The sequence below is a fragment of the Schistocerca nitens genome, chromosome 5 (genome assembly GCF_023898315.1).
Source record: "Schistocerca nitens isolate TAMUIC-IGC-003100 chromosome 5, iqSchNite1.1, whole genome shotgun sequence".
In the NCBI taxonomy this organism is placed as follows: Eukaryota; Metazoa; Arthropoda; class Insecta; order Orthoptera; family Acrididae; genus Schistocerca; species Schistocerca nitens.
In genome coordinates this window covers 738,140,953-738,158,530 of record NC_064618.1, presented here as the reverse complement: position 1 = coordinate 738,158,530, position 17,578 = coordinate 738,140,953, and the positions used below count along the sequence as shown (strand labels likewise).

At 41.1% G+C, this 17,578-nt stretch overlaps 1 protein-coding gene across 6 annotated transcripts in view; it reads right to left on the bottom strand.

The window, feature by feature from the left end:
• LOC126260967 (diphthine methyl ester synthase) overlaps positions 1–17,578 on the bottom strand; it is a 125,480-nt gene that overhangs the window by 81,440 nt on the left and 26,462 nt on the right. For all 6 annotated transcript variants that reach the window (XM_049958492.1, XM_049958491.1, XM_049958493.1 and 3 more), the window contains one exon: positions 1,310–1,430. In XM_049958492.1, coding sequence (XP_049814449.1) covers positions 1,310–1,430 — 121 coding nt within the window. The remainder of the gene's footprint in view (positions 1–1,309; positions 1,431–17,578) is intronic.

The following is a 17,578-nucleotide window of genomic DNA, read 5'->3' as shown; positions in this document are numbered from 1 at the left end:
TGAATTGGTTTATCCAGCCAGTTATAGGGTCACAACGGTTTTAACAAGGAATCTGAACCACATTGCAACTTGACATTTTTCCCATTAACAAATCACTGGCACAGGTGAAGGGATTGAGAAGTACAAGAAAAGGTCATAGGGCTAACTGAGGGTTGAATCCCATGCCGTTTGATTTATGACCTGGCACTTTCCCACCGTGAGCCACATACATGTACAAAGAACTAATAAATAATTCACCAAAAGAAACCACAATTAGCACAGGAACAGACAAGTTATAAATGAGAAAGTGCTAAGAAGTAGACGATGATGTGGTGGTACTCTATGTTATTCATTAGTTAAAGTTAGAAAAATAAATAACAAATAATTATTTGTATTCACTGGGAGGAAAAATCATTTTATCCATGAATAAAGGGTTCTTGAATTACCTATTGATCTAAATAATTATCTAAATAGCAATTTACCTGAATAGAACCCATCTCTGAAACTGCTACCTTACAGTGAGGTATACAGTGTCTGCTTAAGTTAACTAAATTTTTCTTCATTTGACTGTTCATTGTTAGGCCCCATACACTTACTGCCCCTATGAATCATTCACAGAAAATCATAACCAATGACTTCTGTCACACATACTCATTGGGAAATGACTCATTTGTATCAAAAATTTTATCTGTTTACTGTTTTACAATACTCCTGAATAACAATTTACTTTTACAATTCTCATTCTGGGTGTGCAGTGCACACTTAACACATTTTTTGTAACAGAGTGGAAGTTTTTAAATTATTGATGGTAAAGTGGTATCACTCCTCTTAAATCACTCTTCTTTTTGGTACTTTAACTGCAGGTAGTGTACTTCTTTACTGTTGCTTTTGTGGAATTTTACTCTTGGTTGTCTCTGGAGAAAAAAGGATTAGTAGTGATTTAAGGCTATGTTTGAGGAGCAGCGACTTCTTCTTCTTCTTCTTCTTCTTCTTCTTCTTCTTCTCCTCCTCCTCCTCCTCCTCCTGTGTTTGCTTTGTAAATCTCTTCCTGCTGTGTTGTTTTTATATTCCTTCTAAACACTCTGATAATTTAATTATAATTCAAAGTGTATCTCTCCAACATGTTGCATCATGAAAACAGGTAAACAGGAGATGTTTAGGTAAATTGTTGAGAAGTGTGTCTCATGGGGGTCAAAATGATTCCAGGGAGCAAAGCTAAATTTGTTTATTAAATGATAAAATGGTGTAGGAGTCTTATTTACATTCAGGGTACACAAACATCAATTACTTCTTTACATTTATTTAAAGATAAAAGACATTCATCACTCACCAAGGAGACACAGAGTATGAAGCCCACGACATTTATTTTCCACTATTTTATTGTAGAAGCTATCAGGTTTCCAAGAATCCGTCCAGAATGGTATTGATACTGTCTCTCCAAAACTATATAGCTGTAGAAAGTAAACAAATGTGTAAAGTCAAATTCAGCCACACTAATACTAGTAAAAATAAAGCTAGCAACTCTCTCTCTCTCTCTCTCTCTCTCTCTCTCTCTCTCTCTCTCTCTCTCGTGTGTGTGTGTGTGTGTGTGTGTGTGTGTGTGTGTGTGTGTGTGTGTGTGTGTGAAGAAGGGAGGTGTGGGGGGAGGGCAGAGAGACACAGAGACAGAGACCGAGACAGAGACAGAGAGAGAGACAGAGACAGAGAGAGAGAGAGAGAGAGAATTTGGTTGTCACTGTGCAGAAGCCATTTGTTTGCATGGACTTGGGATGAAGTATTTTAAAATTTTATTTTTCAATTTCAACTTCCATGCTTTGACTTGGTTGCTGTGGAGACCATTCACAGCCTGGCCACAGTTTCAGCATGCGCTGCTCGCCTTTGCATGGTTCTCATGGTGTGGACTGCTGACCAGTCGGGCACTATGGTAGAGTTAGGGTTGCAATTTTCAACCAATAAGAGTGTCGGGAGGAATTGCATGGGGTCTTGGATGTGGGTCGCTGGCAGAGACACCTCGCCCTCTCAGCTTCCAGTTTCCGATTCACCAACACGCTCTTCTCCTGTTCTCCTATGTTCCACTCAGGACTTTGACCATAACAACCACCTCCAAATGGATGACAACTTCCCTAGGTGCTCCACCAGTATCCCTTTACAGTGAAAAAAATACCCTATGGGGTTTTACCAGATTTTATAGTCTCATTTGTAAACACAATTGTCCCAGATGTCCACTGCCTGCTCAGCTACAGTCTTACCTGATCATCATCTTGTTACATTTGAACAGTTTTAATTCACTGAGAAGTGAAAAAACTTCTGCATAATTCCTGTGCTACATCACATTAAGTAACAAACAGTGGAGGTGGTATTGTTCCCAGTGATCTGTTTAGGAATGCTACCGTTCTTTAGAAATCATTGACAGTTGTCAATAAAACTCACAAGGCAGTAAATTTATTGCAAAGTCATCATAAAAATGCCTAACTGCTGAAACTGTTCTTCACCATATCACACTGCTCCACTTTCATTTTCTAGTTACAAATGTAATGAAGGCTATCAGAATTTATTTAGTTGGAAATGAAGCTGTTACATAGGCCTACAGATGAACAAGGGAAGCTTTACAGTTGTGACTGTGTGTCTATTAGAAGTCTCCCATCGCTGTTTCAATCTGTGATATAGTTGATAGCATTTCTGTATAGAAATTTAATAGTAATATAATGTCTTTGGTTACAGTTAATTATTAAATAAGTATTTGCAATTAACATTATTGCTTATTAGACAGCAAATTTAATCAATAGTGGTTTTACTCACACCCTTGATCATCTTACAAACTAGTTTCACTGGGGTTATCGTCACTCTAAATCATTTCCCATGGCATTATCTAAATATTAAACTAAATATCATTTTGGGCAAGTATCATTCTTCATGTAGCTTGCACAGTTGTTAATTAGTTTCTTCTGGATTGGTCCTACAGCCTCAGTAAATTTGAAGGAGGACTTTATTACACTGGGCTGTGTTTTAGAGTACTTTATTTGCATCTCTAGTTCCAGGCACTGTCCATTCGACATCTGTTACTATGGATCCACTTGACAATGGGCAGTGTCCGAAACTAATCAAATAAAATAATTTAAAATACAGCTTGGTGGCACAATGTCCTTTAAACAATTGTTAATCTTGCACATCTGAGTCACCAATCTTCTGACATGTTTGGTTCAAAACTTCTCAGCACATTATTTTCCATTTAATTCTTTAATAAATACGCAACCTTTTACACACTTCCATTTCTTACAGTCTGTCAATATTTATATCACTTGAATAGTCACAATATTCGTTATAACTTATTTCATTTGAGATTCTTTCTATTTCCCAATGCACAGTGTTTTCATACTTGACCTTAGGCACCTACCCTCTGACTCATAATGAATACAGACTACTACAAAACTTAAGCAGACTCAGCCTGAGAAACATGAATTTGTGATGACTACAATATCCAGTAAAGATCCGCTTTCCAAAGAACTTCATAAGGTAAGCTTACAATCACAAAACTCAGAGGTATCACAATTCAATATTGCAACTTAAGAGGAACTTGCATTGCTATTGATAATTGCAGCTTACAAAGCCCTATCCAATTACATAGATTTACTTTGGCCAGAAAGAGTTGCAAGTTCCTACAGGGTACCAAACATGTTTTCATGGCATGTTATAACTTATTTTCCCAGTAGATGGACAGCAAAAACAGTAGCAGTCGTCTTAACCAATGCTGCAAGACAATGCTCTTCAGGATGCCACTGACCACCACACATGCTATAGAGAGCATGTAACAAATATGCAGCAGTGAGTACAGTTCACTCTAAACATGAATGTTATATACTCTCAAAGAAAGTTGTTATATATTTAAGAGTCATTATCATTTAAAAACGAGCAAAATTCTTTTCTCATATAATGGTACAGTTCCTTAAAAGAAAATAAAGGCAATTTCCTTCGCAATCCTTGTCCAATATGAGTTGTTGCCCAGTCTAATATCTAAATTGATGTGTTTAATTGCAATAATATTCTTTTTTTGAATTTAATCAACATATAATGTGCAATAACTCTAAATGACGCTCTTACGAGTTAGCATTTGACCCCTTTGATCAAAGCTACCATTAGATGCCTTTAAGGTATAAGGCTGATGGTAGCTTTTCATGAAGCAAGCATTAGGAAGTGCACCATATGGCACAGATCGTTAACGAACTACGCTGCATGCATAGGAGGAAGTCAAATTACTTACTTGCATGGGAAGAAACCATATGTACATCTTTAATATGTGCAGCCAGCAGAGGACAACAGAGTCCTTGCGAGAGACCCACAAGGAGGAGCTCCTCGCACTGGTAGCCTCCTAGATGGCCCGAAGTTTGTTGGGTAAAGGAAGGGTGCGCCATTCTTCACCCCAGGTGCGAAGTACTTTCTGCCTCAAAACTGACCTGAGGTCACTCTCTGAAAGGCCAATCTCCAAGGCTGGTGCACCAACAGACTGTTTGGCCAGTGCCGGGGTCCACACAAAGACCACAGAGCGGCCGCAATGGGCAAGAGTATGGAGGTACTCCTGGATAGCCATCACCAGACGAGAGCGAGGGAAACACTTGTCGATAGCTCGTAAACAACTCAGGGAGTCACTACAGATAACGAGGGACTCACCTGAGCAGGAGTGGATATACTCTAGGGTGTGAGATATGGCGACCAGCTCAGCAGTGAAGACACTGCAGCCAGCTGGCAATGAGTGTTGTTAATAATGATCCCGTAGAGTAAGAGCATAATTGACATGACCAGCAACCATAGAACCGTCAGTACAGACAATGTCAGAGCCTTGAAACATGGCATGGATTGAAAGAAAGTGGCAGCGGAGGGCCTCAGGGTGTGTTGAGTCTGGCCTTTGGCCTACAATTTTAGACTGGGGTTTTTAGTGCATTTGTTGGTGGTTGGCTTTTCCTGTTTTGTTTCTATGGTCGGCCAACCACTGTCAGGAGGGACAAATCAAGCCGAAGGCATCGGCGGGGCACGCACATGGGGGTATACGCAGAGGGGTCCGGAAAAGAGGTGGAAGAGGGAAAACCTCAAGCCCAGCGAGAAGAGCTCTGACACGAACCACACTCGTACGCCCTAACTGGGACCGCCATTCAGGAAGATGGACGACCAACTGAAGGAACAGGAGATGATAATTGGGATACCCGGGCAAGCTTCAAATGTGTGTAGCATAAGCGGCCAGTAATTGCTGGCGCCGGAACCGCAATGGACGGACACCTGCCTCCACAAGTATGCTGTTGACAGGGCTTGTCTCGAAAGCTCCAGTGGCAAGTCGGATCCCACTGTGAAGGATGGGGTCAAGCAACTGCAATGCGGAAGGTGATGCTGAACCATAAGCCAGGCTCCCATACTCTATACGGGACTGAACTAACGCCTGGTACAGCTGTAGAAGGGTAGACCGATTGGCACCCCAGCTGGTGTGACTCAAGCAGATGCCGCCAGTATGTATGTTTAAGCTGTCGAATATGAGGGAGCCAAGTCAACGGGGTATCAAAAACTGGGGAGGAACTATGGGAGGCGGCAACTTGCACGGGGAAGGAACGAAGCGACAGAAAATTTTGTATGAAGATCAGGGATGGACCCCGAAGACCCCAACCATGAAGTGTAGAGAGGATGTGATGTCGCCATGTCGTATCGCATGCCTTCCACATGTCAAAAAAGATGAGGACCAGATGCTGACAGTGGGCAAAGGCCGTACGGATGGCAGACTCCAGGCACACCAAATTATCGGCGACAGAGCGGCCCTTACGGAACCCACCCTGAGATGGAGCCATAAGGACCAACACTGAAGTAGCCAACTCAACCACGCATTTGAGCAACTTGCAAAGAACGTTGGTGAGGGTAATGGGGTGGTAGCTGTCCACCTCCAGTGGGTTCTTGCCAGGTTTCAACATGGGGATTACAATGCTTTCCCACCACCCCCAACCCAGATACGGTTGAAAAGGTCTAGGAGGCATTGCTGGCAGTCCACCGAGAGGTGTTTGAGCATCTGACAGTGGATGCAATCTGGCCCGGGAGCTGTATCTGGGCAAGCGGCTAGGGCACTTTGGAATTCCCACTCACTGAATGGAGCATTGTACGATTCATGGTGGCGCGTGTGAAACGAAAGGCTCCGACATTCTAACCACTCTTTCAGGAAGCGGAAGGCCAGTGCGTAATTCGCAGAGCAAAACGCTCCACTAAGTGGTTTTCAATTGTGTCAGAGTCAGTACAGACTGCTCCATTCAGTGAAAGCACAGGAACACTGATGGGGGTCCGATAGCCACAGAGTCGCCTAATCTTGGCCCAAACTGGCGATGGAGAGGTACAGAGGCCAATGATGGAGACATACTTTTCCCAGCACTCCTGCTTGCGTTGGCAAATGAGGCGGCGGGCTCACACACAGAGCCGTTTAAAGGCAATGAGGTGTGCCAATGAAGGGTGCCACTTGTGATGCTGGAGCGCCCGCCTGCGATCTTTAATTGCCTCAGCGATCTCGGGCGACCACCAAAGCACAGTCCTCCGATGAGGGGACCCAGAAGAACAGGTAATGGCAGATTCTGCAGCAGTAACAATGCTGGTGGTGACCGAGTGAACCACCGCATCAATGGCGACATTGGAAAGAGGATCAATAGTGGCAATGGAGGTGAACAAGTCCCAGTCAGCCTCATTCATAGCCCATCTGCATGGGCGCCCAGAAGAGTGACGCTGTGGCAGTGACAGAAAGATTGGAAAGTGGTCACTACCGCACAAGTCATCATGCACACTCCATTGGACATATGTTAATAGGCTACGGCTGTAGATCGAAAGGTCAATAGCTGAGTATGTGCCACGTGCCATACTGAAATGTGTGAAGGCACCAGTATTTAAAAGAGAAAGGTCGAACTGTGCCAATACTTGCTCAATGATGCTGCCTCGGCCTGTTGCCACTGATCCACCCCACAGAGGGTTATGGGCATTGAATTCGCCAGTAACAGAAAAGGTGGCGGCAATTGGGCTATTAGCGCAACCAGGACATGCTGCGGGACATCACCATCCGGTGGAAGATAGAGACTGCAGACAGTAACAGCCTTAGACATCCACACCCAAACATCAAGAGCCTCTAAAGGTGTTTGTAGAGGGACAAACTCACTGCAAAGAGAGTGAAGGATGTAGATGCTGACGCCACCAGATACCCTCTCATAAGCTGCCCGTTTCTTATAATAATCCTAATAGCCATGGAGGGCGGGGGTTCGCATCCCTAGAAACCAAGTTTCCTGAAGAGCAGTGCAGAGGAAAGGGAGAAGGCTGAGAAGTTGTCGAAGCTCAGCAAGATGGAAAAAACCGCTGCAGTTCCACTGGAGGATGACATTGTCCATGGCAGAGAAAGGCGTGAAGGGACCGAGGAGGCAGATTACGCCACTGGGTCACCCGCTGCCACTGATTGAGTACTGACAGGAGCGGCATTCATCATGTCTGAGGGACTGGTGTGATCTAGGTCCTCATCAAACGCCAGAATCTCCACCGCATCCTCAGAGCTTGTAGGTAGTGGTGGAGTGGGTACCACCGCAATTTCCTCGGTCTTAGGGGTCTTCGATTTTGATTTCTCACGCTGTTCCTTTGGTTGCCCTTGCTGGGAGGGCTTCTTTGATTCAGTCTCTGGGACTGAAGGGGACCGTGAAGCCCTACGACCAGCTACCTGGGGCTTCTTCAGCCCCTGGCAGGTGTCTGGTTTGCCACTGGTAGGAACCTAGGAAAGGAGTGACCCAAGGGATCCCTTCCTAGCGAGAGAAGCCGAAGAAGACTTATGCATCTCTGGCTTAGAAGTGGGGACCGGTGTCCCCGATGGTTGTGGGGGTGCTGCTCCTCAGGTAGGTGGTGTGGGAGCAACAGGGAGGGAAGTGCCCCCCACCATCAAGGGGGCAGGTGTGGTCCTTCAGCTCTGAGAGCTGACTGTATGTGGTGCAATGGATGGAGCTGTAAAAGAAGTGACAGTGGCAGCATAAGATGATGTCATGAGCACGGGATGAAGCCATTCAAATTTCCGTTTAGCCTCGGTGTAGGTCAGTCGGTCCAGGGTCTTGTATTCCATTATTTACCATTCCTTCTGTAGAATCTTACAGTCTGGCGAGCAAGGGGGATGGTGCTCTCTGCAGTTGACACAGATGGGAGGCGGGGCACATGGAGTATCAGGATGGGATGGATAACCACAATCGCGACATATGAGGCTGGAAGCACAGCGGGAAGACATATGGTCGAACTTCCAACACTTGAAGCACCGCATCGGGGGAGGCTTGACATCACAGCAGTAGATCACCACCTTCACCTTCTCAGGTAATGTGTCACTCCCGAAGGCCAGGATGAAGGCACCGGTGGCAACCTGATTACCCCTCGGACCCCGGTGGACGTACTGGATGAAATGGACACCTCATCGCTCTAAGTTGGCACGCAGCTCGTCATCGGACTGTAAAAGAAGGTCCATGTGGAAGACAATGCCCTGGACCACATTTAAGCTTTTATGGGGCCTGATAGTAACAGAAACATCCCCGAGCTTCTTACAAGTGAGTAATGCCTGTGACTGGGCAGAGGATGCTGTTTTTATCAAGACTGACCCGGACCGCATTTTTGACAAGCCCCCCACCTCCCCAAACTTGTCCTCTAAATGCTCTACGAAGAACTGAGGCTTCATGGACACAAATGATTCCCCATCAGCTCTCGTACAGACTAGATACTGGGACAAATACGTCTCACTGTCACTCATAGCCTTTTGTTCCTCCCATGGTGTGGCCAGGGAGGGGAACAATTTGGGGTCATACATGTTTGCATTAAATTGAGCCCTCGAACGCTTAGAGACTGCTGGTGGTTGGCCACCAGCAAGAGAAGATGTGCCACGCTTCATTGCATATCATCCACCCTGATGCCACCTACTCCAACCAAGGGCCCTCCCCACGGGTGCCACCCAGCCACAGCAAGGGCCACCTGGCAGGATGGCCATTGCCGGGAGTCCTGATGCCCCAGGGAGATAGCATCTACTCCTTGGCATATGTGGGGAGGTAACGGCACAGGCATCAGTAGAGCGATCCCTGTATTGTCAGGGGGCTACAACCAACAGGGTACATGGTGGCCCCACCACGATGGACTGGCTACCGTGCTGGATATTAGGTGGCAAGTGGTACATGGTCATTGTCAGCACAGAAAGCGACACTGCAGAGTGCATGGTGGAAATCGCACCCAGGAATGTATCCTCGCCCAAGAGATGGAGAGCGAGTGGGACTGCAATGCAACGACAAATAAGATGGCTAAAGGTCTCAATGCATGATGGACACAAAACGCCAAGTAAGGCACCCTTCCCCAATTGGCTCGCTCTTCGGAATAATTTTGAAATAAATAAATAAACCCAAGAGGGGATCATCACATAAGGGCCGAAACGTTTAAGCCGCCTTTTAGTCGCTTCTTACGACAGGCAGGAATACCGCAGGCCTATCCTTGCCCCTAGGGGAGGGGGGGGAGAGGGTAGAAGAACAGGCTGTTATTGATTATAACAGTGCAATGAATGGCTTTAACAAACAAGATCAATCACTGTCTTGTTACAAGTCATAAGGAAATATGCTAATTTAATGTCGCAGTTTTCAATGGCTGTGCACTGCTACAGAAAGTGACGCAAAAAGTCCACTTTACTGATCTCTGAATAAAATTAGCTGAAGAGCTCATTGAATCCATCACCTTACTTGATTACCCTAATAAAGGTATTCTAAGTATACACTGAGGTGACAGAAGTCATGGAATAGCAACATGCACATATGGTGGTAGTATCACATACACAAGGTTTTTGATGTGATTATGACCACACAACAGGAATTAGCACACTCTGACAATGGAATGGTTGGAGCCAGACACATGGAACATTCCATTTCAGAAATCATTAGGAATTAAATATTCTGAAATCAACAGTGTCAAGAGTGTGCTGAGAATATAAAATTTCAGGCAATACCTCTCACAATGGACAACATAGTGGACAAGGGCTTTTACTTAGTGACGAGAGCAGCAGCGTTTGTGTAGAGTTGTCAGTCCTAAAAAATAAGCAACGCTGAGTGAAATAGCCACAGAAATCAATGTGGGACATATGATGAACATATCCATTAGGACAGTGTGGTGAAAGTTGGCATTAATGGGCTATGGCAGCAGATGACAGATGTGAGTGCCTTTGCTAACAATACATCACCTGCAATGCCTCTTCTGGGCTCACGACCATATCAGTTAGACCTGGAAAACTGTGGCCTGATCAGATGAGTCATGATTTCAGTTGGCAAGAGCCAATGGTACTGTTTGAGTGTGGCCGTGGACCCAGCATTTCAACAAGACACTATGCAAGCTGGTGGTGCTTCATAATGGTTTGGGCTGTGTTTACATGGAATGGAGTGGGTTCCTAGGCCAACTGAACCAATTTTAACGAGACATCCTCCTCTAGCATTACTTCTCCTCAACAATAGTTGTTGATACCGGTATTATTTATCGAATTTTGGACAGGTCAATATTACCTCAGCTGCTTGTCTGAAAACTTTCATATAATTTTATACACATTATATTTCAAGCTAAAATTTATGAAAAGGAATTACTTTATTTCCAGATATTACAATCGATAAGTACCAGCTCTGAATGTGCAGTAATTTTTTTTTTCAGAAATTACACATTGTTTGCCACACTTAAAATTTCTTTTATTAATTATGCAATCTAGTACCATTTACTATGTTTATTTCTGGATTCATTTATGAAATAATAATCAAAATTAATAGAAATTCATTTGTCAAGAAAAACTGTAAACCCTTTGGAAAATGGTTATTACCACAGAGTGAAGTACCTGTAAGCATGCCTCTGATGTAATCAGACAAATTTTTGTATTCTGGGCAAACAATGTAATTTCGGCTTTCTTCATGTGAAAATTCGAAAGACCGTATGATATACTAAAATGTAACAAAATATACTACCATAAAAACAAAAATTCTGCAACAACGATCTTCAACATGATTTAGATCAGTTCGACCGAGCACCTAAAATGTGAGAATCTCATCTTCAAGAATCAGACCCCTAGACAAGAACTGAATCCAACTCTACAAGGAAAGATAAGTGAGCTAAAAAATTTATTGTAATCTTACTCCTCTCAAATCTTCAGAAAAGACTTTGCTTAATGTGGACAGGAGCTGAAAATAGGAAGGAGGGGGGAAATTACAAGTAGGGCTGATGTCCGTGATTAATTGACTAATTAAAAAAAAAATTCTGTTGCAGAAAGTGCTTTATTTCATTGAATTTTGAAATTTACGTACCAATAAATTTTCAATCACATGGAGCAAAAACTGAAGGCTGCCCAACAGTGAGAATGTAGGGGAATCTGGCCTAAAATGAAATACTAGGATAAAATGACACACCACTTGTTTCTCAAATACCATGATACTCAGCTTTAAATCTAGTGTAGTGCACAATTCATAAGTTGGTAGTAGTGGTACTGTGTTAATGGCATGCGCCTCTTGTGTTTATTTTCTGTGCTAGAGCTCAAAATCATAATCAACAGGTGCTTATCTAATATCGGTAAGTCACATAATGCTATAAACATATGCTTTATTATATTGTTATCAAAAATGTAAGTTAAGGTCATGGAACTGTATTTCTTGTTTGTTGACTACAAAGTTTTGTTGATAGACATAAGCTGGTCATGCGTCTGTAGTTCCAAGTACAAAATGGCTGTCCAGGGTAAAATGGTACACCAGTTACTTGGGTATAATGAAACAGTGGGTCATTTTACCCATATATAGTGTGCCATTTTACCCTGGCAAATAAATCGTATATTTTGAATGTTTTTGTTGTGTTTACGTATTAAAATTAATTATAATACTAAAAACAACAAAACAGTGTTAATAAGATAATGAAATTATATATCGTAAATGCTTTATATTCAGAAATATTTGTAGGCTTGGGCTATAACGGCTGGCTGATCGTAATTGATGCAATATAATATCATATGCCTAACTTTAAGTATGCTGTCTATGTAGGATCATAAAACAATAGATGCGTAATACTCAGCTTCTTTTCAGCACAAATCGTTGGGACCTACAAGAGAGAGACAGATCGTCAGTCATGGAACGAAGACTCAATGAAACAAGCTATTCAAGCTATTGAAAGAAAAGATATGGGATGGCTAAAAGCTTCAAAGACATCTGGTGTTCCAAAAGCTACGTTATGTCAAAGAGTTATGGGAAAAAAGAAATGTATCAGTGGAGCAGACGAAAACTTGGGACGATTCATCCCTGCATTTTCTAAGAGGCTTGGAACACAGCTGGTCGATCACATAAAAGATTTAGAATCTCGAATGTCTGGTCTTACATGTAACAATACACGAAAATTAGCTTTTCAGTTAGCAGAGCAAAATAAGAGTACCTCACAGCAAAAAAGATGAAATGGCAGGCTGGGATTGGCTTAGGGGATTTCGAAAGAGAAATCCAGACATTTCTCTCAGAAAACCAGAGACCAATTCAGCAGCTAGAGCCCAGTCTTCTAACAAACCGCAAGTACAAAAGGTTTTTAACATTCTTGAACAAACATTACAGAAAAAAAATATTGAGCTCGCTAGAGTATGGAATGTTGACGAATCAGCACTTTCAACAGTGCAGAAACCTCAAAAAGTGTTTGCGGCAACTGGTAAAAAACAAGTTGGGACAATCACCAGTGCAGTGAGAGGACAGCATGATACTGTTGTATGTTGCACGAGTTCATCAGGAAACTTTATCCCGCCAACTCTACTTTTTCCAAGGAAAAGATGGAAGCACGAGCTTTTAGATGGCGCACCTACAGGATCACTAGGGCTGCCTAGTGAGTCTAGCTGCATGACGGGAGATTCATTTCTCACTTGGCTTCAACATTATCAAAAGTATGCAAATGGAAGCAAAGATAACAAGGTTTTATTACTATTAGATGGACATAGTATGCATAAAGGCTTAGAAGTAGTCACTTACGCGAGAGAAAATGGCATAATTATGATTTCTTTTCCTCCTCATTGCACACACAAGCTGCAACCTCTAGACGTCTGTTTCTATGGTCCCCTGAAGACTTACTATGATCAGTCTGCCACAATGTGTTTAAAATCATCCTGGAAGAGTCATAACTCAATTTCAGGTAGCTGAAATATTTTGTGAGGCATATAGGAAAGCTGTTACTATTAGTAATGCCTTAAGTGGTTTCAGGAAAACCGGAATTTGGCCATTCAACCCACAAATATTTACAAAGCACGAATTTTTGCCTTCTTTAGTAACAAACATTGATGAAGAGCATGAAGAGACTGGCAATGGAGAAGTTACAATGGAGAATATAGTTGAGCCAACACATTCAGAAGAACAATGTATCCAGAACGACTCTACTTCAAAAGAAGACGTTACACTTCCATATGGTTCTAATGAAAATAGTGAGAATAGTCCAGATACCCCTCTGCCAGGTCTAAGGGAAACATACTGTTCCAAGACCCAACATATCCGAGTTTCACCGCAGGATATATTACCAGTCCCATCAGCTTCTGGATCTTATGTTTGAAGCAAAATAAAATGGGATGGTTCCCAAATTTTAACCATTAGTCCATATCTATTAAATTTACAAGCAAAGGTTGCGGGAAAGCAAGCATTAGAAGAGAGAAAAGCGGGAAGAAATGCAAAAAGACAGCTGACATTCAGGAATGAAAGTGAAGACGAAGCACATATTTTGGTTGGAGATGCTGACGAGGATGATGCTCCTTGTATTTACTGCAATGACCTTTCTAGTCGTTCTAAGACTAGGGAGACTTGGCTGCGGTGTGTAAAATGTGCCATGTGGGCACATGCTGAATGCGCAGGTCTTCCTAGGACAGCTAAGAGATTTGCATGTGACATATGGAAAGACTGAATACTTTTATAACATGATTTTTTACTAGGGTAAAATGACCTATACGTGTTTCATTTTACCCCCAGAAACTAGGGTAAAACAAAACACTGAAGTAATTTTGCAATGCTAATTTTCTGCAAAAAATATTTTCTTTTTTAAAATATCTTGTGTACTAAAACATGTGTTTGTTAGTTATCTTCGTGTTTGAAACTTTGTAAAAACAAATATAAATAAATATTGAGTACAGAGTCAGTTTTGCTTAGGGTGTGTTATTTTAGGCCAGGTTCCCCTACTACCAATAATGATGGACTGGATCGAATGAAAGTGAAGAGGGCTTTACAACTACAACCAGGGACATCAAAAAGGAAAGATAAGTACAAACTATTTGTGAAGTTAATTTGTTTGTGGACTCATGTGCTTGTTAACATAATGAACAGGGACGGAAGAAAAAGTGAGGTAGAAATGATAGCTGGAGGATCCAGTCAGGACATGTTTGAGTCGAGTGAAATCATAGTCAGTAAAGAAACAATAAAAACTGATATTTTGCAGTTAATTTTGGCAAAATTAGGGAAATGAAGACAGATAAGAATAGCAAATTTACAGCAGTTAATGGTCATTTAACTGAAATAAGAACCGAAAACAACAGCAAAATGGACAGAGTACAAGATCAGATAGGTCAACTTAGTAATCAAGTTTCAGAGTTAAAAAATGGGTTGTCAGAGGGGTTCAAAAGTAAGAATGAAAAAGTTGATGTTTTAGAAAATAAATTTATTGTTTTGTAAAATGAGTTTGTAGCTGAGTCAGTGAAACAGTCAAAGAATGCTGATGACATCGGAGTTGAACAGAGGGCTGTAGTGGAAAAAAAAAAAAAAAAAAAAAAATATATCGGTAGTTTAAACTAAAAAATTTTAAATGTAGAAAACAATATTCAAACTAATGTAACTGTTTTGGATCAAAAAAAATTTCAGCAGTTCAGTAAATTTGCATTCACAAAATTCTGTGTGCATACAATGGTATTGCGTGGTCTAACACTCCTATCAAAAGTTTTCCCTCAGATAATTTACATCCAGCGGATTTTCTGCACCACTGCAGAAATAGTTCTGTGTCAGGCATTCATGACACTCAAAAAATTAAACTTGTTGGAAGATTTCTTGAAGGTGATTTTCCATCACGGGTAAATTTAAATTTAAGTCAGTGGGCAAACATATCAGAGTTTTGAGAAAAGTTTTTTTAAACAAATTTTGGTCTGGAGCTGAACAGGGAAGAATCAAAAGTGGATTTTATTAAAAAAACTAACTTAACAAATTAGCACACCTTGACAAACCATCTGACGAAATGACCTTGACTAATGCACTTAAAAGTTGATTACCAGAAAGATCGCAATGGAATTTAGAACACGGACCTGATGATTGAGAAGTAACTACTCTGGAAACAGCGGTTCCCATCAATGAAGGTCCAATGGTTTTGTGTGAGGAAATGTAACAAGCACAGGACCCCTAAGTTACACTTGCAATTAGACAATAATAACAATGTCAATGGAATGGCACATGTATCTGAAATTGAACAGGAGGAATATCAGATATCTCATGTACATTTTGATCAAAAGTTTTTGGATACTATGTTTAATTATGGTGATGTAAGTGATAATAATGATTTCTTCTCTTGGTCAGGAAACAGATATACGTAAATCACGTGATGACTGTATTGGATCTGAACTAGGTGATATTTTTGATAAAGATATGAATGAGAGATTCGAAGTAATTAAGTTTGGGAAGTTTGAGAATGGTGGCTTACTGTAAATGAATGTAGGTGCAGTAAGTGACTTCGATGGAGATGAAACTTTTATTGATAGTGATGTTGTTGATGAAGTAATTTTGGAGGAATATTATGACGATGAGTATCAGCTATTTGTGATGTTTAAGAATAATGAAGTTTCAGAGTTATTTGTAAATGATGTTGACAATAGAGGTAAGGTAAGTGATGTATGTGATGATGCACGTGAGGGTCATGGAATACCAGTCCAGTCAAAACGGTTTTTCATTAATGTCATGCAGAGTAATGACCCAAACAGTAAATGTCAGGCATCTGTGAGCCTGGAGAATAAAGGTGAAAACTCTTTGAAGTTAGTTTGGGACCAGATTGTTGATAATATAGGTAAAGGTGCATTCTGGAATAAGTTAACTGTGGTTAGGCAGAATTTGTATCCCAATTGGTGGAATGAAGTGAAAGAGGATCTAAGCAGGAAGCGTAATTTCGACAGTAATGTGCTTTGTGTTCCTTCTATAACAAGTGATGTTAATTGTGCCATGGAATCTACTCATTGTGTTCAATCTTTACCCGATAACATGAGCAATCAAAGTAATGTTACGATACCTGTAAAGTTGATAAAAGCTTTAGAAGACAGTGTGGATGTAGCATTTGATGAAATTTAAAGTGATCTTTTGTATTAAGTGTCTGACAACAGTGAGGATGATTCAGATTTTGGGTGTCCTCACATTTAAATTACGATTGATCAGTGGGAAGGTAACTGTCTGATTGATACAGGTAGCCCAATTTGTGGTATATCTGAACAATTTAGAGACAAGAACCAGCAAAGCAAGAATTTTGTGGAAATGCCTGTTGTGGGTGTAAAGATAAAGAGGAGCTACAGGTACGCAAAGCAAACTCGTAAAATCTCGGGTTACTTTTAATATAGAAGACAAGACCATTGAACATGGATGTTTAGTGATCACTAGTGTGAAAGAAAATATACGGTATGTTTGCAGGTTCATACAATTATATAATTCCATTTTGTAATAGATTTGTGCTTTAGAAATTGATACATATATGCCATGTGACTAAATGGGTAGATTTTCTGTGTACTCTGCAGAGAACAATGAAATTTAATTGTCATGAACTCTTTTGGATAAAGTCATGAGTGTCGTGGTAACTTGAGTGAAAACTTGTTTTATTCATGTGTACTGTACATATTAGGAACAGTAACCTTAAAGTTTCTTATGCGCAAACCGAACACATATATATGTTAAACACAGAATTCTTATGTCAGTACATTGTAGACTATGGTCCATACCTCATTTTGTAGGCATTTGTCGGATGCTGCATCAGCACAGTCCAACTTGCCTTGCTTGTGTACATATTTCTTCTAATCTTCTAACAGATAAATAAATGTTACTTTGAGACACCTTTAGTATATCTCTGTATATTACCTTAATAGTTCATTTTTTCATTGCATTTAGCTCTGTTTATTAATGTATCATATATGTGAACAGTTTTTAATCCATTCTGAAGTGAGCCATTATACTTTTTTTTGTTTTTTTTTTTTCAGTATAGGTAGGCAGAACACATACTGCATGATGTGAGGGAAGTACTGAACTGCATACTCAGTACACAAAACAATGTTTCAGGATTCGATGCGAAAGCTAGACAGGAAGTTCCCTATCCGTTGGACTGCGTGAAAAGAAATCTAGGGAGGAAACTGAAAGATGTGGGTGGATCCACTCCCACACTCCTGTATGGCTGCACCCTTGCTGGTCCATTCAACTTACAAGAGATCGTAGAGCTGGGTAATGTACTCAAGCATTTGTCAAATAAATCAGTCTTGTGCCTGAAATTTGTAAATAGTTAGCCAAGAAATTATCCTATATGCAAAATTCTTGTATTTATATAAATTTCAAGGAACTCTTTTTTTAAG